The following is a 27,821-nucleotide window of genomic DNA, read 5'->3' on the forward strand; positions in this document are numbered from 1 at the left end:
TGAAGCTGGTGTATGGTTATGAAAAATCAATTTAGATTTATCTATTAATCTATGGCAATACCATAGATTAATATAATATTTATGGATTATAATATTTTCATTATTTTTGTTTAACTAATATTTTTACTTTAGTACCATATTCAGTCATAATTTTTTCTAATTTTGAAATTAACTGTTGGATCATGGTGCTTTATTTCCTGAAAATACATACAATTATACATTTAATTTTCCTTCTTCAATGCTGATCAATTTACCCTTTTCTGTAACACCTTTTACTATATCATTATCGATCATTTTACATAATGTTAGGAATATATTTTATTAATTAAATATAAAACTATTAAACATATAATAAAAATGTTTTGAAGACATAACTTGCATCAATTTAACAGATTTATTTTTTTGTACATCATTTTGGAATTAAAACTGTATCTACAGACGATTCAGAAAGTTGCTGTGCACTGTAATTATTGAAATTTAAAGATGAAATTTTCTTAATTATTACTGTGTATTTCTATTTCATTATTTTACAGAAACGGTTATTACAATAACTGGAATAGTTTAAATAAAAGGTGTTGAAAATGACCTCCTCTAAAATCAATATAAAACTGCAAACATTTCCACTTATTTTCTAACACTTTAACCTGCTGATGTACTGGAATATCTCATATGTATGCTGTTGTTGTTTTTTTTTAGTTTGTCAATCGTGTATGGTCTGTTGCAATACACTGCTTATTTCTCTGCCCTCCATAGAAAGTAATCTGGGGGAGTCAGATTGGGAGATCATGCACGCCACAAACCCCTCAAAATGATTCATACATCAAAGACATTTCATAAAAATGTGTTTGACCTGTTAGCTGTGTGACTATTGCAACATCTTGTTGGAAGCAAAAGTGACTGATTTCTACTTCTGTTAACTGAGTAATGAAGTTTGTTAAAACAGTACAATAACAAACACTGTTGACTGAATTTTCAAAAAAAAAATTAAGACCCAAAATGAACGTTCTACTCACACCGACCAACACTCCAACTTCTGCTTCGTGTAAAGATTGTTCATTTCATTTGTGGGGGTTAGCTGTCGACTACAGTTGTGTATTTTGTGAATTAATATACCCTCCCAGATGAAACCACGCTTCACCTGTAAAAAACGTAATATCGAGGATACCTACAAAATTTTGGTCAATAAAAACATTTAAACCACTGATAATAATTTAGTCTTTTGGCATGATCTGTAAGTTTCAGTTCTTGAACACACATTAATTTATAGGCAAAAAATTTAGTTATTCTCTTCTTACAGCTTTAAGTGCAGTAGCAAGTCCAATATTTTGATGCTGAGCTAACTTATACATATTTTGATGGACTTCAGCCATAGCATCCGATATATCAAGCAATTTCTGTCTGTTTAGTTTAGGTGGTCTTCCACTTTGATCAGCAACTTCAACAGAGCCTGTTGCCTGAAATTTTTTGATAAGAGTTGTTACTGTGTTGCAGTGAGGAACAGAAGATTTGGAAACTTTTAAAAAAATTTTTGTAAATCAGTATACAATTTGTCACCTTCATGAAAGACGTGTTCCGCAAGAAAAAGCTATCGTCTACTGAAAAAACCATTGTGTTTCTCGCAACTATTGATTATGACAAATGAAACAACACGAAGCACGTTCAATCACAACTTAACAACCGACATCTTGGTTTATTACTAAGCAATTCCCAACAAACCCTTCTTTTTCTTCGTTTTCCTGTTTAGCCTCTGGTAATAACCATTCAGATAATACTTTGGGTAATGAGGATGATATGCATGAGTGTAAATGAAGTGTAGTCTTGTACAGTCTCAGTTCGACCATTCCTGAGATGTGTGGTTAATTGAAATCCAGTCACCAAAGAACACCGGTATCCATGACCCAGTATTCAAATCCGTGTAAAAATAACTGACTTTACTAAGACTTGAACGCTGGAACTCTTGACTTCCAAATCAGCTGATTTGGGAAGACACGTTCACCACTAGACCAACCGGGTGGGTTGCCCAACAAACCCACACAGCAACCAACCTAACACTAAAAGAACAGAATGCACCACATAATTCTAAAGCATACTGCAGAGCAACTTTCCAAATGCACTGTACATCAGTCCCTATTTCTATAGTAAATAACAAATTGGTTAATAAATAGCAAAACTGGACAGTAAAATGGTATGATGCACTGATTGTGTGGGAGCAGATAGTGTATGGAAAAACAGACATTATTTAGATTTTATTGAATTTTTTTTTTTTGAGTTAAAAATAAAACACGCAAGATTAACAATATGTAAAGGTTTTATTTTGAAAAATACAAATAGTTAACTAATTTTAAACATCTACATAAATCAAGAAAGTTTATTAAATGTTAAACAAATTTATCACAACAATTTATTTTGTAAATTATGAGATTATGAAACTAGTTTAATAAACATAATTAATTAAATCAAAGAACTAGAGCAATGTAGTTTCATAAAATAAGTAAAATGGAAGCATTATTATAAAACTTTTCAAACTACTACTGGGAAAAACATAGCTTAACAGGATGAAAAATAAGCAAAATGTAGGCACAGACTTCAGTGATGTAGAGTCAAAACAGTGATTAATGTGATGTAAAACTGTCATAGAAACATGAGATATTTATATATTCTCTACTATATGGAATGAGTGGAACTGTGGCTTTGATGACCTATACAGTTTGCTTCTAAATGATAAGAATTAATTTAAATTATAACTGTAAACTCACATGTTCAAGAGCTTAATTTCATTTATTTATTTATTTGTTATTCTTACACATAAAATTAACATATACATATTAACACCTCAAAACTCAACTGAATAAAGTAAGGAACAAAACAGAATTAAATTTCCTTCTATCAGTAGCAAGTAAAAGCTTTGATTTAATTTTTTTATCACATTGCATAGTGTAAATATATTAAAACAATTTCTTAATTATCAATCTGCAATTATTTTAACTATAAACCTAAATGCACCACTCTCATTTACTCTCTATAAAAAATTAGAAGAACTACATATAAACACATCTCAGAATCCTAGAAAATATATTTCAGTTCATACTGAAAATGAATGCTAGTTCAATATTCACAGCCTACAAAGCCAACTAAATGTACTACCGATCAAAATTTAGAAAGTAACCATATTATAATGTACAATAATTCTACTTGAAGCATCTGAAGTATTGCTGGCACTGGTAATAGAACAGTAATGGGGATAGTGAACTGCGACAAGACATAGTAGCTAACAAGAAGCCAGTTGTCGGTCCAGCAATTCATCTCCACCCTGCACATCAACAATCTTTCAAAAATTAGATGAGTAATATATAACTATGATAAAAAAATGAAATGAAACAATGTTAAACAAATATTTGAACAGAATTAATGAATATTTATTCTTTATAACATGGAGGAAGCAGAAGACAGTGTGCAAATTGCTGCTATGAGCTAATGTGAAAGTTTGTTATATGCATGCAAACATACTAATTACAACATTTTAATAAAATACTAAAAACATGCAAATTTAATTAATAATTCTTCTCAAGAATTTTAAAAGCAAACTAAAAACATAACAAATACTTACAAGCATTAAAGATAGTAAATAAAAAAAGAAAAAGAATCAAAATATAAATAACTGAATAACATTGCATGGCCACTACAATATTTATAACAAAATAAAGTATGATTTTCAGATTAGGAATATATTCCTCTTTAACACAGTGAATTTTACATTTGTAGGAAAAAAATCTCATAACTATAACACAAACCTCAAAAAACAAACAAAAAAAATTAATTACTAAACTATTATACAAGAAAAATTTATATTACTACACAATTACCTTTGTAATGTTGAAACATAAGTTTATTAAAAATTAACATAACAAACTACTATACACCATATTTAATTTACACAAACATTAATAAGCTGATACATTGTAACAGATACATTACATTATGGTATTCATCGTAAAGAAACTTTGTCTTTGTATTGTTACATTTTATGAACAGAAAAAATTAAGTTTTTTTACATTTTTAACTTTTCTACATTATTCTTGGCTGTTTCAATTTTCTTATAGAAAGCTTGCAGGGGTTACAGCAAATTATTAATAAAATAAAACTAAATTTAAAAAAAATAAAACAAACTGTTAAAATGGTTATGAAAGAATGCTAACATCTAATACACTATAAAAACATCTAATACTTAAGGTATGCAAGTAAGTATGGGAGTCAAGAGGGAGTTTCTGTTGTGCGCTCTATCTTGCACTGGTTTTCTTTTCGGGTCAATAGTTTTGATATTGATTTGTAGGATTGGGAACTGACGGTGGAGAATTTTCAGAAATGTTTTAATATATTTTAGTAATTTTTGCATACGGACTGACCTTTTTTACTGTTTTTTTTTTTTATTGAGCAGCCTTGGCAATGAGGTTCATAGTTCATTGCTGATCACAATAGTTAGTGCATGTTGTACCTTTAGTTGTTTTCAAGTCAGGTGTAGCTTATCTCTAGTGGATAGCATAGACAATTGTAACTGTTATCAGCTGTGGATAGTATTGTTTATTATACCTCGAACTGATTAACTCTTGATACCGATTTATGTAATTTAAATTGTTGTTATCTCTTGATAAGGTAGCCTGTTGTAGCTTAGTTCATTCAGCTATCATTTATACATTTAATTGGTTTAATTAATTTATTTATTCTACTCTTTGTTTTAAGTTGTTTTTGACCCGTTTGTTTAATCAGGATACAGGGTGTCAGATAATCATAAAGCATCAAAAAGGTGCATTGGATTGGTGTTTAAGCGAGGAAGATACGTTCAAGCCTAGAAGAAGTTTTACGAGGTCCCCAATAAGAGGTGAGTTGCAGCCCCCACTGGAGAAAGTGGAAGCTGGTGGTCCATTTGTTGTGGTCACGCCAGGGGCAGTTAGGGTGCTTGTAAGGTCGCCCCAAAGGACTGGTTCTCTTGACTGGATGTCTAAGCAGTGGAGAAAAGCGGAGGAGGATGAGGTACAGTTGCAGGGGCCCTAAGCATATGATGAGCTTCTGGGTGACGTGTCCCTGTAGGTTAGAATATTAGCCAAGTTGGTAGCAGCAAATATTAGCACTAAATTAGAGATAAAGAAGTGTTCACAGTGGCTTATGTATCAGATCAAGCAAGGTGAGAATCTGCGAACTGCGGGTTATTTGTGCAATCATATGTTGCAGTGAGAGGTTAAGGAGGCTGCTTCACAAACTTTGCAGATGGAAGGCAGGAGGTTGATGGAACTGTTAGAGGAAGGTGTTCCGGAGGAGGAAATTTCGAAGCTGGTCAAGAGGCAGTGGGCGGCAGGCATATTTGTGAACTGTGAGGAGGTCAGTGAGTCCGTTTTTGGTCTGCAGGATACGAATGGTGTGGCAGTGTTTGACTTGGCCAAAGAGGGCAGGTCAGAGTACCATAGGAAGCTCTTGAACAGGGCTCTGGATGTTAGATGAATGCTCCATGCGAGCAAGCTAAGGCGTGGACAGGTGGTGGCTGACAGAGGCCATACTGAAGTCCTCTTGTGGAACTTGGAAGATGAGAAGTTGGGAGGTTGTTATGTGGTGGTTATTGATTCTAAGGTGGGTGACATGATAGTCGATGAGGGTCTTCTCAGAACTTGTAAGAAGACTATGGATTTTAAGGTCAAAGTAGCTTTTGGTGGAACTCTTTATGTGGAAGAGGATACTGGGATCAAGGCAGTGAGTAATGGTGGTCAGCAAAGTAAGAGGGAGGTGTCAGGCACGATTGTGTTTAAGGTTGAGGGCACTACATATGCAATTTGCTGGGGAAGGTTGCAGGAGTGCCAAAGGAGGAATTACGAGATATTCTCTCGATCAAGAAGAGGCTGGGTCAGGCCCTCCATTTCCACGTTAAAGGGCAGGCAGAAAAGTTAGATGGGATCAAGCAGCAGGTGCAGGGTAAGTTGGCAGGTGTGAATGTTGCCTGTGTGGTAAGGGGGTAAACCAGCATATATCCTTATTAAGGATATGACAGAGGCTGGAATTGTTGCTGTGGTTAAGAACGGGGTAGAAGACCCTGATGTAGAGGCAAAGGTGATGTCAATGAGGCCTGCTTTTGGCGACACGAAGTATGCCACGAGTGTGTTAAAATTGTGGCACTGGACTACAAGGCGGTGAGTACAGAGAGAAGCTGGTATGCCTGACTTGCAGAGGGTCGGGCAGTGGTGGTGAATGATCGCTTCTTGGCCTCTGGCCCCTTACTGTAAACTTGCTTTGCCATATCAGTGAGATTTTCTGCAAGAACAGTGTTCTACGTACACGCCATCAGGACGTACAACGATCTGTGGCAGTTAGTGTGTTGCGATGGAACAGCAGCGTAGTATGTTGCAGGAAGGCCACCGTTGGCTAAATAAGGATGTTTTCTTTGCGTGTCGGTGTCCCATCTTCGTAGTTCATGAGGCCAAGGAAAGTTTCTGATACTCTGGTAAGTTCGAGAAGCTAATTCGCTCTGACCTGATAGGATTGTTTCAAACTGCAGCTGTAGTGTCTGGCAGTGCAGTTGGTGTATTTTCTCGTTGGTAAGCAGCTATGGAGCAACCCGGGGGATAATGCCTTGAGGACTTGGTTGGTTTAGCCAAGGACTTTGTTACCAGTGACCCCTTCCTGCCGAGGTCACTGGGTAGGTCTCCGCCGAGGCTACGGTCCTCTAAGGAAATCACAGAGGTTTCCACGGGGGGTAGGCCCTACCCTCTCATGCATTGGCGGGTTGTACGAAAAATCCTGCCAATACCTCTGCGTCGAACTATGCGGGGAAGACTTGTCGCAACCGGTGCAGGGAGAGCAAGGCAGTGGAGGGCGAGCCAAGGCTGACAGGCAGCTCCCTGCGAAGTCGAGGGTGGCGGAGTACAGCCATAAATTTTTTTTACATGAGGTAAGTTGGTCGGCCCTGTCCCGGCGGGGTGACAGGGGTGCCCCGGGGATTCCGGGGTGAAGTCTCCTTTACAGAGGTCTAGCTCGGGATTTGAGGGGATCGGGCGAATCGAAGGAATGCGTTCCGCTTGGGCCAAAATTTCCTCCTAGAAGGAATCACGCATTTCGGTCTAGTTTCGACAGTTAGTTGACTAGTACCTTTCCGAGTGTGCCTTGATGGTTTCTGAGCTGGCATTGAAATGCGAGGGCCTCCAGGGCGCCAACCAAGCCCTAGATTCGATCGTTGATCGACTATCGGGCATGGTGGACAAGGTGGTGAAAGGAGCCTGGAACTTCAAACCGGTAACGGGGAAGGTCCTTGGCGAGATCCACACCTCTTTAAAACGGATGAAGGAGAAGGTGAAATAGCCTGTCTCCTTCGCTGCAGTAACAGCCGCACCTGGGACTAAGCGGGTTAGTCCCCCGCCACCAGTTCAGACGTCGGCTAACAAAATTAAGCGGGCCACCGTTAAAGTGGTCCCAGTAACGCCTGGTCCGGGGACTTCGTTTGCGATAACGGAGCTGATCCTGAAGAAGATCTGGACCCGTGGAGAGAAAGGTTCCAGATCTCCCGGGTCACGAAAACAAGGGAACATGGAGTGGTCCGGGAGGTCGTAAGTGAGCAGCAGGCGAAGCGGCTGCTGGAGGCCTCAAATATTGGTGTATAATTTACCAAGGGACACGAGGGCAGAGGAGCCCGAAATCCTCAAGGCGATATACAGGCAAAATCCAGCGTTGGATATGGCTGCCAAGGACTTCCTCATGGGGACCAGGGTGGTCCGGCAGTTGAGGCGGAAGGAAGCCTCAAAGAGCCACTGGGTGATTGAGACATTGCCAAAGATTCGGCAGGTCTTGGTGGCTGGTGGTTCCTTGGGTGGATCTCTTGCAGGGTTATGCAATCGGCTTTGGTCACATCTCCGCTGTCTGTAGAGCACAGTCGGAGATGTGTGGTCATTGCGCCCTTACAAGGCACAGGGTAATTAATTGCCCTAGTAAGACAGCGCCTGCAAAGTGTGCTCCTTATGCCTCGATAAAAGGCTTTGATGCCGGAGGATGAACGAAGCAGGAACGATATAAAATGCCAAATAGCACAGGCGAAACGAGCTTTCAGTCAGAAATATAATTTTTTTACATCAAAAATTAATTTAAATGTCACGAGAAGATTTTTGAAAGTATATTTTTGGAGCGTCACTTTATGTGGAATTGAAACTTGGACGATTGGAGTACCTCAGAAGAAAAGATTGGAAGCGGTGCTATAGGAGAATGTTAAAAATCAGATGGGTAGATAAAGTGACAAATGAAGAGGTGTTGCGGCAAAATGATGAAGAAAGAAGCATTTGGAAAAATATAGTTAAAAGAAGAGATAGATTTATAGGCCACACATTAAGGCGTCCTGGAACAGTCGCTTCAATATTAGAGGGTCAGGTAGATGGAAATAATTGTGCAGGCAGGCAACGATTGGAATCCGTAAAACATATTTTTAGGGATGTAGGGGGTATATCGAAATGAAATGACTAGCACTAGATAGCGAATCTTGGAGAGCTGCATCAAACTAGTCAAATGACTGAAGACAAAAAAAATTCATGCAATTGATTTTTTGCTTGGACTTGATATTTCACCACATTAGCTTGAAGTTTATGGATGGGAAGTGGAATTTTGTAGTGTATGAAAAAATTCCAAACCTGACTTGGATTTGAACCCAGGACCTCTGGATGAAAGGCTAAGATGCTACCAATCAGTAGTCTCTGGAACTAGCAGTATGCTAAGCACTCTTACCATTATTTTATTCCTTGATCATTAAACTTTGTATTTTTTTCAATTTGTTCTACAAATATTGACATAAAAGTAAGTTTCATACATGATTTTTAAGATTTCCTCACACCAGGTATGACAGAAATTAAAAGAAAAAAATGAATTAAGTCAATTTTCAATAATAATAAGTGTTGAGAAACTGATCTGTTTTAGAAATGTGGAATTGTTTATAAAAATCAAAACTCGTTTCACAACTGTCACAGAAATACAAATGAATATGAATTAAAGATAATTTCCCAAGCTTAAATTTTTATCTCTTAACATTTTTCAATAAAATGTTAATTAAAAAAAAAAATCACAGAAAAACATTAAGAAACTTTTTTTAAAATTTCAAAGAATATTACAATGTGTTTCCACAAGCATCATAAAGATTTCTTATTGGTATGATCAGGCTTCCATATTTTACTTCAAAACAATGTAATTAATTTTTTTTTTTAATGTTAATTTCTTACTTTGCAAAAAAAAATATCTTCAGAGACCTGTGAAGTGCAATTTTTTTACCCCACATCAAAATTACTGTAACTTACTTTCTAATTATGATAAATGAATGCAATATGCCTCATTTTACATGAATCTAACACTAAAAAACACAGTTTTTGGCACATGAAAGTTTTGTTGTGTTCCTGATGTAAATTTTTATGTTGATTTCAAAAATTAAATCAGAATTTTTTCATCACCACAATCTTTGTGTGATAAAATTTTTGAAGTATAGCTTTTGTAGAACTTGATATATTTTTTTTTAAGAAAGAATATTTTGAATGTTTTTTAACAGAGGATAAGGTACAAACAAAACATTATGAATGCAACAACTGTATATGCAAGATGGTTCATTTACTGTGCGTTCTGACATGTCAGTACAGAGTAGCCTTCTGAGTCAATTTGACACACCAGTATTGTTTAAACATTCACTGTAATACATGTACAGATCTGACAAATAAAGAACAAGTGAAGTTTAACTACATTACTTAAAAAGGGTTAAAAATTATAATTGAGCTGTAAAGTTGGGATCAAAATATAAACTGGCACCCTCACATTTGATATTTGATCTGTGCAAAACGTCTGACAGACCAGACTATAGGTAACCGGCACATGTGTTTTGCCATACTGACAGTGCAGTGTAAACCACGTCAATTTATCAAATTTTTATTTCTGTAGTACAAAGATAAAAGGAGTACTAGTAAATACAAACACATTGCCTTACTCCAATTTACTTCTTTTATAGGGCCAGTGCCTAATGGTGAGAAATTAGCTCTACCACTCTTCTCAAAGTTTGATTAGAGAAAGCAAGATGATCCTACTTTTTAAGAAGAACTGAAAACTGATGGTGAATTAAATGATCTTGTTCAGAATTTAAACTTGTTAAAGTAACAAGCTGAGCTTTTGGGATGTAAGCTGAAAGGTTGGAATCTTCATGCGAACACTAAAGTGTGTTTCTTTTGTAATTTTCAGAAAGAGTTTCAAGATGTATATTTTGAAGGAAATAATTTACTATAAACTAACAATATTTGTGCTATCATGGATGCACTTCATCATGAACACACTACAGAATGGAAACTAATTAGTTTCAGTGATTCTTTGAAAATTAGTTTAAAGGCTGTCCTTTTGCACAATGGCAACAAATTTCCTTCTGTGCTGTTAGCTTACGCAACTAACATGAAATAAATAAATGATAGTATGAAAATCTTGTTTGAAAAATCCAGTACAAGTTTCTGTCATTAATGAATTTACAGCTTGATTACACTAAATTTTGTTGCTTTCTGTGTGAATGGGACAGCAGGAACAAATTATTTTATCAGCAAAGAATGGCCAAAACGTAAAGCACTTACGTCTGGACAGAAAAATGTTGTGCATCCCCAGCAATTAGCTCGGAAATGATTCTTCTAGCTCCATTCCACTTAAAATTAAGGCTTTTCAAAAACTGTTATGGTGATGGTTAAAAATGGTGCTGGATTTCATTATTTGAAAGAAGAATTTCCTCATGTTAGTGATGTTAAAATCAAGGAAGGAATTTTTGATTAGGAATGGACAATTTGAGAAATCTAAGCGAAGGCAAAAAGTCAGCATAGAGGTCATGGTCATTTAAAAGTGTTGTGCACTTTTGAAAGTATTATAACACTCCGCTAATCTCTGTGGCAGAGTGGTAGCATCTCAGCCTTTCATCTGGAGGTTTCTGGTTCAAATCCCACCCAGACATGGCATTTTTCACATCCACAAAATTCCATTTTCATATCCCATGTGATATCAGCAAAAAAAAAAATAAATAAATAAATAAAATCATAAATCCCAACTATTTTGACACTATGGTTGAATTAATACAGTCAAACAAAAAAATGGAGTGTAATTGATCCTAAAAATGAATTTCTAGTCAATATCAGTACCATCAGTGACAACGCTTCCATTAGCAAATTTCTGGTACCAGCAAAATTCTCACAGATTACTTTAGATGCTAAAGAGGAATGTTCACAAAACACAAAAGGAAAACATCTATTAAATTTTAGGCAAGTTGAATAGTGCCCTCTGCAAGCATGTAAATGCTTAGATTTCTTTTAAAGTTTACCTACGTATCACAATAAAACAATGGATCATGGAGAAAATCTATTTAGATATTTGAATTCAGTATGAGAGATTCTATAATGATCACATATTTTGTTCCTTGGACAAAAAAGTTTAATTTTGTTCTTCAATGCAAACTTTAAAATAGATGAGTACAAGTAACATGTAATATCTTATTCATAAAACTGAACAAATAATTTTTTTTCATTGAAAACATTTTTTAGAGTGATGAATACTTCAATCAATCTTTAAAATTTAAAAATCATATTTTATTTATCTACAAAAAAAAGGGTTGAATACATTTTTTTCTTCCAATATGAATTTCTAATGAGTCAAGTAGGAATATATTATTTTTAACAGTTGACCCTTTTTTAAAAATTTTTGGTTTAGAGGAAAAAATAAAATATAGGAAATTGAATAAACTTTATATGATCTATTTTTTACACAGGACCCGTAGTTTTCAAAGAAAATCCAAGAATGGGACATGGAAAAAAGCTTTCTTAAAGATAAAATTTATCAAACATGGAAAAAGATAAATTCTCTGTCAATTATGATAATAAAATTAAACATAATTTTACAAGCTTTAATCAAGCCTCTTGATTTTTTTTATGAAAAAAAATATTTTTTTAGATTTTTACAAAACTTTTTTAACAAATTATTCCCATTTAACCCCCACTTTAAAGAAGGTAGAGTAGTAGACAAATTGTAGTTTAAAAATTCCAATTAACCCTATTATACTTAGTGAATATGTTTCTGAAATAAAATCTAAAATCAGAATTTTTTTATATTTAATCTATCGTTTTTCCTATGTTGATATAATATAACTATATTTAAAAAGAAAATAATAACAATACAAGTAAATGTAAAATTACAAACTTCACTGGATCTTTAAAAACCTGGTGGAACTGCTACGTGAAAATTTTCATAAAGTAGAATGTTGTGAATTATAGGATGTTAGGGATAAAATTCCAGCAAATCCATTTAAATAACCTAATTCCTATAGATAATCAAAATTAAACAATACTTTGTGTAGTGTCACTCCTTCATTTCTACATTATTAGTAAGTAGTGACCATAACACTTGATGCCTCTTAGAAATAATATCTGTGTGACAACACAACTAGTAAAATGAAATGAAAAAAGGTTGGTATATTTAAACAAAGCTGTTACAGCAACATTAATTTAATATATTGAAAGTAATACATTATAATTTACAAAGAAACAATTATTGATAACAAAGGAATAAAAAATTACTATACAACACAAGAGAAATATAAAAAAAACCCTTGAACGATAAAATCAACCAATAAAAATTAATCAAAGATTGGTCCTGGACAAAATAATAAACTGCACCATTACAAACTGATATCACCTGAAGCACCCCAGGAATTATTGTTATGAAAATAAACAAATGTTTAGTAAGGAAGTATAGAAACAGTTAAGTCACAAATTAAACAAGTTTCCATAGTTCACCAAAACTAAAAACCGGATAAAATTTCTTTCTAGGTGTTTAAGGGTGCATTGTTTATCATTTATTATTCTAATGATCTTAATAATAGTTGACCATAAAAATAATTATGGGCAATGATTGGGAGCTACAAACAATTATGGTGTAATAAGATAATAAGAATGACTGAAGTGAACCGGAGACAGTACATTAAAAATCTAAGACAGAGTAGTATTGAGAAAGCTAATTCTTGCCAAATTAATTGAATGTGTTCTTTTTTAATTTAATATTTTGCTTCAAATATAATATAAAAAGTTGCAATACAAATATTATAATACCTAACAATTAAACTTCTCTGTTATAGAAATCTACCATTACACTAGTACTAGCTGGTGCCCTTCAAATTCCTGTATCAGAGCAATGTATTTAAAATACTCTATTGTGGTAGACATAATATTAGGAATCTCTCTTTAAAAATGATGATTCTTTCAGGCCAACTAGGTACATGATGATCTACAACTATATTATACACAGTAATCATAAGAAAGAGTTTCATCTTTATGTTGTAAAATGAGAAAGATTACAACTATTTCAAAATTTCAATTTGACTAGTTCATCATCAGTAAGCAAAGTTTTTGTCAATCACAAATACATAAAAAAAAACATCCATAGTTATAAACAATTACTATAAAAAAAAATCACACTTGAAAACACTTCATGGAAACTAGACATAAAAAGGAATTTAAAATACATCAAAATTTTATAGGAGCATATAAATGCTCCACCCAGCTCATTACACTAAAACGATATGAAAAAACACATCTAGATTAATGTAATTTTATTGTTTTCAGTTACTTAATACTTAAAATAAGAATATTTAAAAATATAAAATACTGCTTATTTTTAAGAAACATCAATCTTTTTTTTGGATGATCAAACATAAAGCTTGGATTATTATTTAATGAATAAATATATTCTGATTATTATACTAGTATTATTAATACAGTATAGTAATAGTATATTACTGTAATTAATAAAGTAATATTACTATATTAATGAATTTATTATATTATTTTCTGAAGGCTCCTTCACTAAATCCAAATTTAGTTGTATATCAATCAGCACCGAACCTATTAAAATGCTAATGGTATTCAGTCTGATGAATAATACCTTCACTCTGGTTGGTATATTTGGGATATGGCTAAACAAAGACATCATTCTCAGAAAATGCAAATCTGACTACTTCCAGCTGTACCAATTACTTTTGAAGCATTGCTAGCATAAGAAAGGTTGTGATAGAAAGAACAAAGAAATAAGTGTACTTCAGTCTTTAATAAAGAGTATAAATAATACTAATTTCTTTTCGTACGGCAATTGGGTAAAGCAATCTAAATTTAACTGAAAAATAGGTTTTAATTATTTATTGTGCTGCTGAAAAAAATGAGGAAATAATTTGTAATTACTGAACATCAAACATCAATTACTATAATACGCTAGTAAGATTATTGATCCATACTGTGACTCATATGATTTTATTAAAGCTTTTATTAGCAAACAGGACTCAGTTTCAAATTAAATGAATGGTTTATGTTCTTTGAACAGGTAAAGTATTTTACCTGATAAAATATGTTAGTTGTTTTAATTAAAAGTAATCTAAAAAGTAGTTGATGTGAGGCCTGAATACTAAGGTTCAAAACCTAGTAAAGGCTACTAGGTTTTACTTTTACATGGATTTGAATACTAGATTGTGGATACCGGTGTTCTTTGGTGGTTGGGTTTCAATAAATCATACATCTCAGGAATGGTTGACCTGAGACTGTACAAAACTACATTTCATTTACATTAATACATATCATCCTCATTCATTCTCTAAAGTAATACCTGTGGTTCCGGAGGCTAAACAGAAAAAGAAGGAGGCCTGAACAACAGCAATCACTCTCAGCAACTACACTCGCAGCTTGTGTAACAGTGTAATCTCATGTGAGAGCAGTATAAAATGAACTTTTTGGTATTTAAACATTGTTACCTTGAATTATAAATAATTTATATTCATATTTAACAGTAACATATACCATCCATTTCCTTTGTTTTATGTGATTGCAATCAATTAAAAATAAAAGGTAAAAGTCATTTATTTCTTAAAAACAACTACTTAATACACTGAATATGCTATTTTTTTTTAAGCATGCAATTTTTGTGCATTGCAAGTCCCCATTGTCTGACACTTGCATTTTAAGTAGTGCATTACAGGCCACCAATCTTGTAAGCTTTTTCCTCTTTTAACACTACCTGTCAGTGATTAACAGAACAACTTTGTGATGCTTAATAGTGTTTTAAGCTTTACAAATGACTATCTTATTTAGGTTCCAATTGTACCGATCCTATATGTTTGGGATCATATCACGAGTGATGGAAAATTTTACCTTTTTTTTTTTTAAAGCTTTTATTTAACTCACTTTAGGAATAATCAAATCTTGCAACTGCTATATCTTTTGATCTATCTTATGAAAATCAATGAAATTTGGTACTCGTATGTAACTTCGATGACAATACAGCACTACAGTGTCGGAATTTGATATGATCCACCCCCACACCACCATGCGCTTCCCCTACGCTAAATTCATGCATTTAGTTGAAAAATTTTCATTTCTCATGAACTATCATATGAAAACGATTGAAATTTAGTACACGTATGTAACTTCGATGCGTAAAAATAAATATTATTACTTTTTTTTTAGTCTTAAAAAAAATACAAAAATATATTTGATTACATATAAAAAATTATTTTTTAAAAAAGCTTTTATTTAACTAATATTAACATTAACATTAATAAAAAAAGGAAAAAAATTAGAAAAACCCTCTAAAAAGTAAAAAATAAGAATTAAATCAAATTGAGAATTTAAAAAAAAAATATAATATATTAACAAATATAAAAATGCACTGAAAAGTAAAAAATAAATTATATAAATATCTAATAAATAACTAATAAATAAAAAAAAAATAAATGTAATAATCATTAAATTAAAAATTAAAAGCAATGAAAATATTTAGTTAAATAAAAACATGGCGCAGTTTTTATAATTTGTTTAAAACAAACAACATTTATTTTTACAACAATTAATCTTCATTTTCATTTTCAATAATGACACGAGGAGGCGGAAAGGTCTGCTGGAACCTCTCCAGTTGAGACTGACTAGCTACAACTAACAATCTGGGAAAACGGTATAATATACTAATATATGGTAGAAACATAAACAAATTGTAGCATGTATTCCAACTACTTCTGATTTCACATCAGTAATTTAATGTTGAGTCACATCTGTTAATAAACTATAATATCACTGCCTGTTTATAAATAAACTTTTGTCATAAGCATCGTTGTTTATCTCCACATTTCCAGTTATTATAACATTTATCATTCATCATCCTGTAATCTTATACAGGACAAAGTAATATTCAGCTAAACACACAACAGTATTCATTTTGTTTTAGTCGTGTGAAGGTAGATTATGTGTTTGGTATATATTTATACTAAGTTTTTCCAGCTTGTACTTCAATCAAGCTAGTAAAAATAAATTCTGAGAAACATTTGCAATTATTTATATTTGATGAAAAAGTAAAAGTTATTTACTTATCTGAGGTAATCTGTAATCATGCACAAGGTTGTAAATATGATAATTTGGGAATCATGTAAAGAGACAGCAGAAAATAAAAAGCTTAAGGAAGAGAAAGAAAGAAATAAAAATAAAAAAAGTTAACGTAAAAGAGCATTTTACGGTGGAATTCGGAATTTTCCTCAAGTAAAAAAACAGCTGTTTTCTTACATGCAAAATATACACAAGCAAGGATTTTCAGTTTCAACTGAGACTGTAAAATTAAAGCCACACAAATTGTGAGGGAATTTCAAATAGCAAATTTTAAAGCAAGTCAAGGATTTTAAACCATTCTATGAATATGAATTATTAATAAGAAAACAGACATCTGTCTGCCAATGTTTATGGATGCCTTTGAGGAGGGCATAACTGGTCTTCTAGAGACATTTAATTCAGTTGCACCAAGAGAATAAGTTTTTAATGGGGCAGATAGGAAATGCTTAACCAAACACCAGTTTATTTCAACTTACCAGCAGAGTCAACAATTAATGCTATTGGTGATAAAAGTGTTCATGTGCAAACTTGTGTTTATGAAAAACAGCAATGTACAGTAATGTTGACAGTACTTGCAGATGGGAAAAACTTCCACCATTTACTGTATTTAAAAGAAAATCCCTTCCGAAAGGTGAAAAATTCCTGCTGGTATCATTGTTATGTCCAAAGAAAAAGGATGGATAGATAATGCACTAGTTTAAGCGTGGGTAAGATGTGTTTGGAAGGAAGCGATGACCTGGTGCTCTTTTAAAATTGAAAGTATGTTAGTGATGGATAATCTACATGGACATGTAGTAGACAATGTGAAAAAAGACTTCAAGAAAGTAAAGCAGTATAAGTTTGTATTTCTAATGGAATGATGTCATTACTCCAGCCACTCAATGTTGTATTAATTGGCCTTTCAAATTTGAAATTTTTTATTCAGCAGAGTGGATGGCGACTAAAGTCCATGAAACAACTCCTACAGAAAGACTGAAAAAGATTAGTTTGACATTAATATGCAACTGGATCTAGGCTGCATGGGATCTCACTTCAAATGTTTTGGTTGTGAAAAGCTTCAAAAAATGCTGCATTTCTAATAGCCTAGATGAAAGTAAAGACTCTGCCATATGGGATGACAAAGAAGATACCCTTCTGAAGCTGGAGATTCAAACAGTGATGAAGATTAAAAAATAGTTAAGAATCCTTCTTTCGATTTTCCATTAGCGTTTTAACTTGCATGTCTTTTAAATTGATTGTAACAATGTTGCTGCAATAGGCTCTTTGTTCTTTTTTTGATTCATACAGACCAGCTAGCATATGTGTATTTCAATATTTTTTACAGTTTATCAATGTGCATAATTTTTTATGTAATATAGTATTTAATGGTAATTTAATTTTAAAGTGCATATTTCAGTATTTAATTTTTATTGTAAAAAAAAAAAGAATCAATTGAATATTTTTGTGTTAACTTTTTTAAAAAATTACATCATTATTTTCTGAGGGCACTTCATATGTGAGTAAATACTGTATATTATAGAAAATTTATAATATTTATGAGCATTTTATTACAAGGTCTTCCAGTGGGGAATCAGATTTCTCATTCCTCAGTGAATAACACTGATAGACTTGATCCAATAACTCAGTATAGCCTTTAATTCATAACCCATGCTGAATAATACCCTTAATATCCTATTTTAATAATGGAAAAAAGTGAAAATAACAGGGTGGTGAGTATGAAGGGTGTCGAATGGGTTCAAATTTCAACTTCACAAGAGCCTCAGCAGCTGCACGCGATGTGTGTGGCCAAGCATTATCTTGTTATAGAATAACTGACTGCATGAATTGTTAGACACAACATACACATCTTCTAAAGTATTTTAATGTCTCCATGTATCATACAGAATTTATAGTCAATCCAGTTTCCAGTTAATCAGTTATGCACATGCGTATGGAATCCCAAAAACTGTTAAATGAATTAAATTTTTTGTGCAGAGTTGTTTTGAGTTTTTTGATTGAGACAAACCATATAGCCAGTATTTCATAACCTGCTATTTTTCTTCTGGGTTATATCACCCAAGTTTCGTCTCCTGTCACAATATTGAAAAAGGACTGTCATCGTTCTAGTCATGATAATGATTCAGAAGTCGTTCACATTTCTTTTGTAGTTGTTTGACTTTCTGTGGGTTTGCAAGGCACCCACCTTGAACAAATTTTACACTAGCCCAATTGTCCAATAATGTTCTTTAGATATGCTTAACTCGCTGGTGATGCATTATGTGATGAGATGGTCATTTTGATAAGTTTCATCCACCTCCTTTTGGTGCTTCTTATCTGTCAAAGAAACCGTTGACTATTATAGGGTATATTCTCAATATTGGTTCTACCTGCTTCTGATGCACAAGATTTTATTGCCCACCCCTATTCAGAGTACTTCAAACAACAGTTTCATCACAATAAACAACTTTTAAATGATGATGAAATGTCACTAGCATTCATTTTTTCCATAGTTAAAAATTCAATTACTGTGTGTTGTTATAGACATATTGAATAGAAGATGTTTTTTGACTCCAAAACAATGGCGACTGACAGAAAATTAAAGAGCATGGGTTTTGGAACATTAGTAATAAGGGAATGAAACTATAAGATGCAGTACCTGTCACTTTGTGTGACATTTTGATATGTTATGTTCCAGTGTGTATTACATTTCATCTGCCCCTTGTATGTCATTTTTTTTATCACATTTCACTCATTTTTCAAGCCAAAGCTAATATCAGTTCTTATCTAACATATTATTATGAGCATTATTAATTTGTATTAACAATTATTAATCTGAAGAATCTGAGTAAATATTTTACTCTGGCAAAATCTAGCATTAGTATATATTAAGGTGGTATGATAACATTGATAATAACATGTAACTTATTATACTGAAGAAAATAATAATGATGTTTACTCTTGAATGATACCTTAGGAATAGTAAACAGATAGAGATATAATGAAAAAAATGACAACTTTGTACAAATATTAATGGTTTATATGTAACACTAGTCAAAAAAAATTAAGTTATTTTAACATCAAAGTTTGCAAAAGTGAGGTTTAAAAATTGTTCTCAAATGTATTTTTTAGATATTTTACAAAGTACTAGTTGAATCTTGATGCGTATCTAAAAATACAAGTAATTGATACAGCAGGAATATGTATATCAATGGATCTGATATTAAACTTTTTGTGAGGTTATTTCAGGTAAATTATGCATGTGGCAAAGATACCTGTTATTCATCATAAAAATAGGTTAAATATAGTATGGAAACAGATCCAAGGTGGATATTATGTACTGTACAATTATTCTAACAACAATTAACAAGAACTTTTTGAATACTTAAATAAGAACAACTGATTTTTTTTGTTTTAGTTTTTTCTTAGTTTTAATATTTTGAGTGAAATAAAAGATTTTATAAATTTTATATTTGCAGAACCAGCAGTAAAATTTTATATTATACTTTTATTTTATTTTTTATTGTAATTTTCCAATTTAAAAAAAATCTTTTATCTTTCTTTATATCTTTTGGTACTGATTGCAAAGCAATGGATTAATAAGTTTCAGCTAAACTCTATAAACCTATATCAAAATAACAAAAAAAATCAAAAACTACATTTTCAAATTAAAAAAAAATTATTTTAACGTACAAAAGAATGTTACATTTTTTAAAAACATTTGCAGTACACCTGCTCTATATTAATAAAAAAGTGTTACAATATTAATGGCATTATATTTCAACATCCTTCAAAATATAGTTACTTAATACATTTATATACAATAACGCAAAACAATGAAATACAATTTCATCAAAGCTGCAATAATACAAGCAGAAGAGAATTATAAAAATGCACTTCTCAACTTACCAAACGATACCTTGTGCTCCAGATCCGATAGGTTTGAGGTTTTGATAGCGTTTTAATATAGTAAATTTAGTGTCTCCAACCTCCACAGTATAAAACAAGGAGGACAACCGGGAGGACATCTTGGGGCTGAGGAACGGCATGCAAGCTGGAATTGTCACCAGCACCTAAATAAAAAAAAAAAAAAAAACATAATACATTAACTGCATTCTTACATTATACTAAAAATAAATGATCTTTTATAACAAATCTTAATCAAATGCTGTCTATTCTTCATGAACAACATTGTTAAATTTAATTTTCTTTCTGATAACATTGTGGTGCTGTCTGAAACATGAACTGATTACAATGATTAACTTATTTACTTATTTAAACATGTATACTTATTTAAAGTATACATGGTTATAACACAATCAGTAGAAAGTCTGTATTTAATAAGTATGATGGAATTTGTCTTTTTATAAGGGACATCAAATTCTTAGTCCAAGATTATCAATATGCTATAGGTATCAAATCTGACATTGACAATAAACAATTTTGTAGCGTAAACTGTTACGAGCTGCTGTAAGCTATTTATTGCTAGCCGAATGGAAATGTTGATGTCATCTTGGGCTTGGAAGAATTTACAAATCAAGTAACAAAAAATAAGCAATTGCATCAGTGACAACAACATTGATACAAATTCATTCAATTAAACAGCATATAGTATATAAATATTATGAATGTATGGTCTTCATCATTTATAAATAATACCAGAATTAAAAATAAAATTGCTTCACATATGATCAAATTTTTTGCAAATCGATAATCTACAATCTTTAAGATTGGATATACAATGGATTTAAGAGGTACAATTCTTGTAAAACAGGTCAGAGCACTCAGCTGATGCATACTTTGAATGTAATGTAATTCATGCATAGTTGACAGGACAATGAAACCTGCTAAATATATTTTGAAAACTTGGTAAGTTGTATTTCTTATATCAATAGATACATCTTTTCTTAATAAGTAATTTTAATATTAATTAGTTCTGTAAATTAATTATTAATGATCTTCTAGTACAAACACTAATGAAATATATGCACGAGCATGTGCGCACACACATACACACAGAGAGAGAGAGGGGGAGGAGAGAGAGAGAGAAAGAGAGAGAGAGAGAGTCTTCATATGTGTGTCTGTAAGTTTAACAAAAAAGTCTACCTGGGAATTCGTTTACAAATACAGAAATAATCAAACAAATTATTGTTTGATTGTGAGTTTTTCCAACCATATTAAGTAAATAAAAAGCAACAATAACAAAATTTAAATTAAAAAAAATCTATCCAAAAACCTGTTGCAATAGGAGACTTCTGAGAAAACTTACATAAACTTTTAAGAACTTTATATTTGAATTTTAATCAAAAGTAAAATGATGAAACTAATAAAATCCTCATTGTTATTTATAATGTAAGCAGTTAAGTACTACTGGCAGAAACTAAAGGCTATTTTTCTCTCTATTTAGGTTCAGGAAATTCTAAACATCAAAATGCCAAATTTTTTCACACATGAAAAAGTAATTAAATTGCAAAATGCTATTTACTTACATTAAATAAAATACTTCCAGATTGCCATTTTCTGTTTGCAATTTAATTATTTTTTCGTGTGTAATTAATTCTATCTTTTATTTTACAAATAATACAATAAACTAATGAATTAAAAAACCTTCATAAAATCTTCCTACATTCTACCTCAATGTGTTCCCTTAATTCTGTAAGAGAAGTTGGCTGTGAACTATAAACAGCTGATTTTAAATGCCCCACAGAAAGAAATCAAGGGAATTCAGGTCAGGTGACCTGGCTGGCCAATCAATACTACCACATCAACCTATCCAACAATTTGGAAACTGCTGGTTCAATGCATTTCTCACACTGCAAGCGTAGTGCAGAGGAGCACAATCTAACTCGAAAAACACATCTTCTCTCATGAATAAAGGTTGTTCCTTTCCTCCATGAGCTACCTCAATCAAATTGTTGAGGGGTGACATTCTCTGCACATTCAGCAAAGCACAGTACATACAAAACATCTAAGTTACCATTAATAACAAATGATCCAAGAAGTATCCCACCTATTATTCCGCCAATATATTTAACCTCTCTGAATGCTGGGTATGATGTTTACAATACCAGTGAAAGTTTTCTTGGGACCAGTACCTACTATTATTACCAATAACAGCCCCCATAAAATAAATGAGGCTTCATCAGTGAACAATATGTTGAAGTAAGAAATGGTTTTTGCTATTAATCTCAAAATAATCTCAGTCAAAATTTCACTGAATTCAACCCTGCTATCAAATCATCTTCAATTAGTTATTGTACTAACTGATCTTGTATGGATGGTATTTATGCTTTTTTAATATTTTTTGCACTGATCACCTAGATAAATAATTATTTTGTGCAATTGCTCTTGCTGGTTGTTGATTAATAACAGAAATATCTGACAATATTCCTTCTTCAATAACTTTATTTGTACTGGGTCGGCCAGGTTTTTCATCTAAAATGCTACCAGTGCATTAAAATTTTTCTATTAAATTTGTGATTGCGATCCTGGAAATTGTATGATTAGGATGCTGACCATTAAATGCTTAGGCTGTTCCCTTGCATGTTTTTATTTCTCCAAATAAAAATACTATTTCCATTCTTTCTTGAATTGAAAAAAAACCATTGTTTTTCACCCAAAAGTTTTTTTGTTAATTATGGTTTTGTAACTAAGAAAAAAAAAGACAGGTTTTCTAAATCAGGTTTAAACTTTTTTCATCTAAATTAAGATTATCTTTTAAATTTTGATTTCTTTAATCTTTTTCCACCTTTTTTATTTTTTGACCTTTTTAATTAAATTTTTTTTTGAGTTTACTAATAAAAAACACAAAACTTCATCAAAAAATAACACTAATGAAGTTACAATTCAGCATCTGTTAACTACTTATGATAAATTCAACAATGAATATAAATTTTGAATAATGTAACTAAATTTATTTAATTGTTGATCAGCTTATGAAACATTGCCAACTTATGAGACATTGCCATACTTATGAGACATTGCCAACTTATGAAATAAAATGTTAAAAAATGAGTAAATTAATTATTATTTAATTATTTAACTATTTTTAAAAATGAGTAAATTAATTATTATTTAATTATTTAACTATTTTTAAATTCAAGACTGAAGAATTAAAAGAAGTAATTGAACATTTTTTAATTAATTTATTTTTTTCCAATTTTTAATTAATATAATAAAATTTGCGGTGAGCATTTTTGTTTAAATGGTCAAATTTAATTTTTTTGATACCGTTTTTCTTGTCTTGCAAAGGCTTTTTAAAACAACATATCAGATATGATCATATGTCCCATTTAAAACTTTTGAGCCGCCCCAGCCATCCGCCACCCCTGAAAGCTGAATACTCTACTTGAGCTTACTGAGTTAGCCTCTATTCTCAGAGAAGATTTCCACAGAAAAATGGGTTACCTCAAATAACAAAAAAATTATAGGGAAGCATACAACTGTAGTCTAGCTACCTGAAACAAACACATTGTTGGCCACAACTTTGGATTGGGCGATCACAAATTAGTTTTAATAGTATCATTTTTCTCGTCTCATTGAACTCTCTGAAATGATACATGAGATGACCATTGATCTCATTTCAAATTTGTGAGTTGCTCCCCCTCCTCAACACCCAAAAATCAAAAACAGTGAAATATGTTCACTGAAGTAGCCTCTCAGTATAAGGAAAAATGTAGCAAACCGCATCCAGTTATCTAGATTATAAAAAAAAAAGTTAAAGGGGGTTGTAGGTTAATTTTCAGTCACCTTGTATATTGAAAATTAAATCAACCTTTTTTTTTTTTTTATTTAAATCTACACTAATGAGAATACTATTTATGATAACATAAACAGTTCAGATGAATAATTTGGTAAATAGTAATACATAAGATAGTTATAAATGAATGTTAGCAGTAGCTCATTTCCGGAAATAGATGTGATGGTTGTACATATGACTCCTATAGTCTAATTGCATAAATTTATATGCAATAATGTCAAACTGAATGTACATTTGCTTCAACTCCAAATTACCACAAAACTAATTTAAATAATAGGATTAGAAATTGAATAAATGATTCGTACATTGCTTTAACATTATTCAATTATAAAATTATTTATTATTATTCAATTTCAAACATTATTTACAATAATTATAATTATTATTACAAATTATGAGTAATGAATATAATGATACAGATTTATGAGTAATTTTAAAAGAAATTACACTACAAAATGTATATCATAAGGATTTAATAAGATGAAATTTATCTATTTATTTAACATGAATTATAAAAAGTTAGCCACAGGAATATTAAGTTATAACCAATTAAAATAAGAAGTGGTTATAATTATTTGGAAAGGATATAAATAAATTTTTAGTAATTAAAAAAAAAAAAAAATTGAATGGTTTACATTTATTACCAGTTTCATGACAAATAATGACAAAGTAATTTCAAATTTTTAATCCTGTTTAGAATTACATGCTAATATATTTTTATACAGTGGTTATGCTAATTTATCTTCTAAGGAAAAATTTGTTTTGATTTGATTTAGATTTGTAATCAATGAGACCCCTGAAAGAAATTCCTGTGTAAAAACTTCCTCTCTTTTTAGTACGGGAGGGTTTTCCTCTCTCTCTCTTAAAAAATGGTTTTCTCTTCACAGTTTTAAAATAAAAATTGACCTTTTCTCACTCAGGTTATATCTTCAAGAAGAAGGTGTAATTAGTTTATCAATTTTCAATCCATTTTGACTAAAGATTTTGAAATTTATTTAACGATTTAAATTTATTTCTATTCAAAGCCGATTTCTGCTTTGAATAGAAAATATAAGAAAGTGTTTTATTTTTAATTAGGGTAAAAGAGATTACTTCAAAGATAAAGGCTAACCTAAGGAAGGAAGAAAGTATGTAAAGTAAACTCTAAATACGGAAAAGAATTAACTTTAATAAACAAGTATAATTTTACTTTGCAAAATAAAAAAATAAAAATAAAGTATGGCCTAGATAAAAAGTTATATTTTCATAAAATCTGCTAAAACTTTCAAATGAAACATCTTCTTCTAATACTTAATATACAGAAATGCATCCAGATTAATTAATTTTGCTGGAAAATGAAAAATTCGATTTATTTCAGGCATTAAAAAAAAAAAATTATAATAAGAAAATGAGAATTATTTTGTATTTTTCATTTTTATTCTTTTATTCTGAGTCATAATTTATTATAATGTACTGTTTAGTCCAAGTATAATTTATTTTGCTGCCTTAAAAGAAGACAATCTCAACTGATCTTTCAGACCAAAAAGCCCAACTGGCCTTAAATTACAAATAGATACACATAAAAAAAATTTCATAAAGTCATTGAAAGTAAATTTCTTTCCATGTAGAAATTTGACCTTTTTGTGTGGAAGACTGACAGTTTGAGGCCAGGCTGAACCGATTATATGTTTAAATCTAATGGCATCTCGATATTGGCCACCATTCTCTTATCGGGTTCTATTTAAGAACACATCTGGTTGTAACAAACTATATAAACACTCACTATATGAACAAGAGACACAGGCGCCTACAAGCCCCAAATAAAAACAAAATTACACAAGGTAGAAGGTGACTTTTGGAATACTACATGAATCAATCAAGTTCAATGTACTTAAAGTGAACCTTTAAGCAACTTTTAAACTGTTTTTAGTAGCATTACTGGAAGAGTTGAATAAAATCGCTGTAATTAGTAAACCAATAATATCGAACATTTCCAAAGTACCGAAGGTTAATTATTAAATAATCAGTTTCAGTGATTCGGAATACCGATCTCAAATAGTTTTAGAACATTTGTGAACTGTTAAGGTAATGTATCGGTACGTTAAACATACATGCTTGAACAAATTGCAGCAAGTATATACTTATAATTATTGTCAGGCCGATCGATCTACTTCTTGGTTCTTGGCTTCAGGTTTTATTACCAGCATTAGAAAAAAAAGAATTTGTCTCATCCTTTAATCAGATTCTTAGAAAGGACAAAAGTTTTACATTACAAATTTAATAAATAAAATTTAGCTTTAACATTTTTTAACACATCAAAAAAACTAAGATTTTTTTAAGATAACATCACACTTCACCATAGAGTGTCACTTCATGAAGCTTGAATGTAATACTACGTAAGACTTTTAACGTGTTTCAGTGTAGAACATCAAAATGCGAATGAATCTTTTGGTAAAAGATGGTCTAGAGAGTACAGTTTACAGTGGTACAGTTTTAATGATTTTTATCTTTCATAACCATTTTTTTTTTTTTGCGGTTACTTGAAATGATAAAAGTCTGTTCATAACTTACTAAGCTCTATTAGAACATACAATTCTACGCAAAAATAATTTCCAACCTTAAATGATGGCCAAAAGAGCAATTTTTTTTAAATAGCCTATAATTACACATTATTCACATTGAAATTAATGATAAAGAAAATTTCTTTATATTTAAAAATAAACTTAAATACAAAAATAAGATTTCCTTTGCAGAATAATACAAATTAAATAATGATGTGATAAAACAATACTCGTTTATAGAAATTAATATTGTTTATAACATTAATATAATGTTATTTTTTACTAATAAAATGTAATCAAAAACCAGATTTTTAATAAGACAGTTGGACAGACTTCTTGAACCAAGTTTATCCTGTTTCTTGAAAGGTCTATGGCAGTATCAGTGTAATAAATAATGCAGCTTTAATTATAGTGATATGAGTAAAATTAATTAAATTTAAAACAAGGAAAATTAATTTCTTAACTTACAAGTACATACTAGTCAAAAAATTTGTTATAAAGTTACTGAAAGTAAATTCTTATGTTACTTTCAGTATATCCATCATCCTCATCATCAGACTACATATAAAAAATGAATCTATAAGAAAATAATTTTTCTCTTAAAATTAAAACTGCGTGTTACTGTGCAAGGGAAATGTTTAATTTTATGATTATAAATTGTAGCAGAAGCCTACAATTTTCTTCAAGTATCTCTTCAATTATAATTTAACCAAATTTTTTTTTTGTCTTCAGTCATTTGACTGGTTTGATGCAGCTCTCCAAGATTCCCTATCAAGTGCTAGTCGTTTCATTTCAGTATACCCTCTACATCCTACATCCCTAAAAATTTGTTTTACATATTCCAAACGTGGCCTGCGTACACAATTTTTTCCTTCTACCTGTTCTTCCAATATTAAAGCGACTATTCCAGGATGTCTTAGTATGTGGCCTATAAGTCTGTCTCTTCTTTTAACTATATTTTTCCAAATGCTTCTTTCTTCATCTATTTGCCGCAATACCTCTTCATTTGTCACTTTATCCACCCGTCTGATTCTTAACATTCTCCTATAGCACCCCATATCAAAAGCTTCTAATCTTTTCTTCTCAGATACTCCGATCGTCCAAGTTTCACTTCCATAT

At 31.4% G+C, this 27,821-nt stretch overlaps 1 protein-coding gene across 6 annotated transcripts in view; it reads right to left on the bottom strand.

Moving 5' to 3' along the window:
- LOC142325825 (stress-activated protein kinase JNK) overlaps positions 1-27,821 on the bottom strand; it is a 526,820-nt gene that overhangs the window by 54,922 nt on the left and 444,077 nt on the right. For 5 of the 6 annotated variants that reach the window (XM_075367879.1, XM_075367996.1, XM_075367906.1 and 2 more), the window contains one exon: positions 20,313-20,476. In XM_075367879.1, coding sequence (XP_075223994.1) covers positions 20,313-20,476 — 164 coding nt within the window. Of the gene's footprint in view, positions 1-20,312; positions 20,477-27,821 lie in introns of those variants that run through there. The other variant, XM_075368163.1, reaches the window with a different exon arrangement.

This window comes from Lycorma delicatula, chromosome 1 (assembly GCF_047948215.1).
Source record: "Lycorma delicatula isolate Av1 chromosome 1, ASM4794821v1, whole genome shotgun sequence".
Lineage (NCBI taxonomy): Eukaryota > Metazoa > Arthropoda > Insecta > Hemiptera > Fulgoridae > Lycorma > Lycorma delicatula.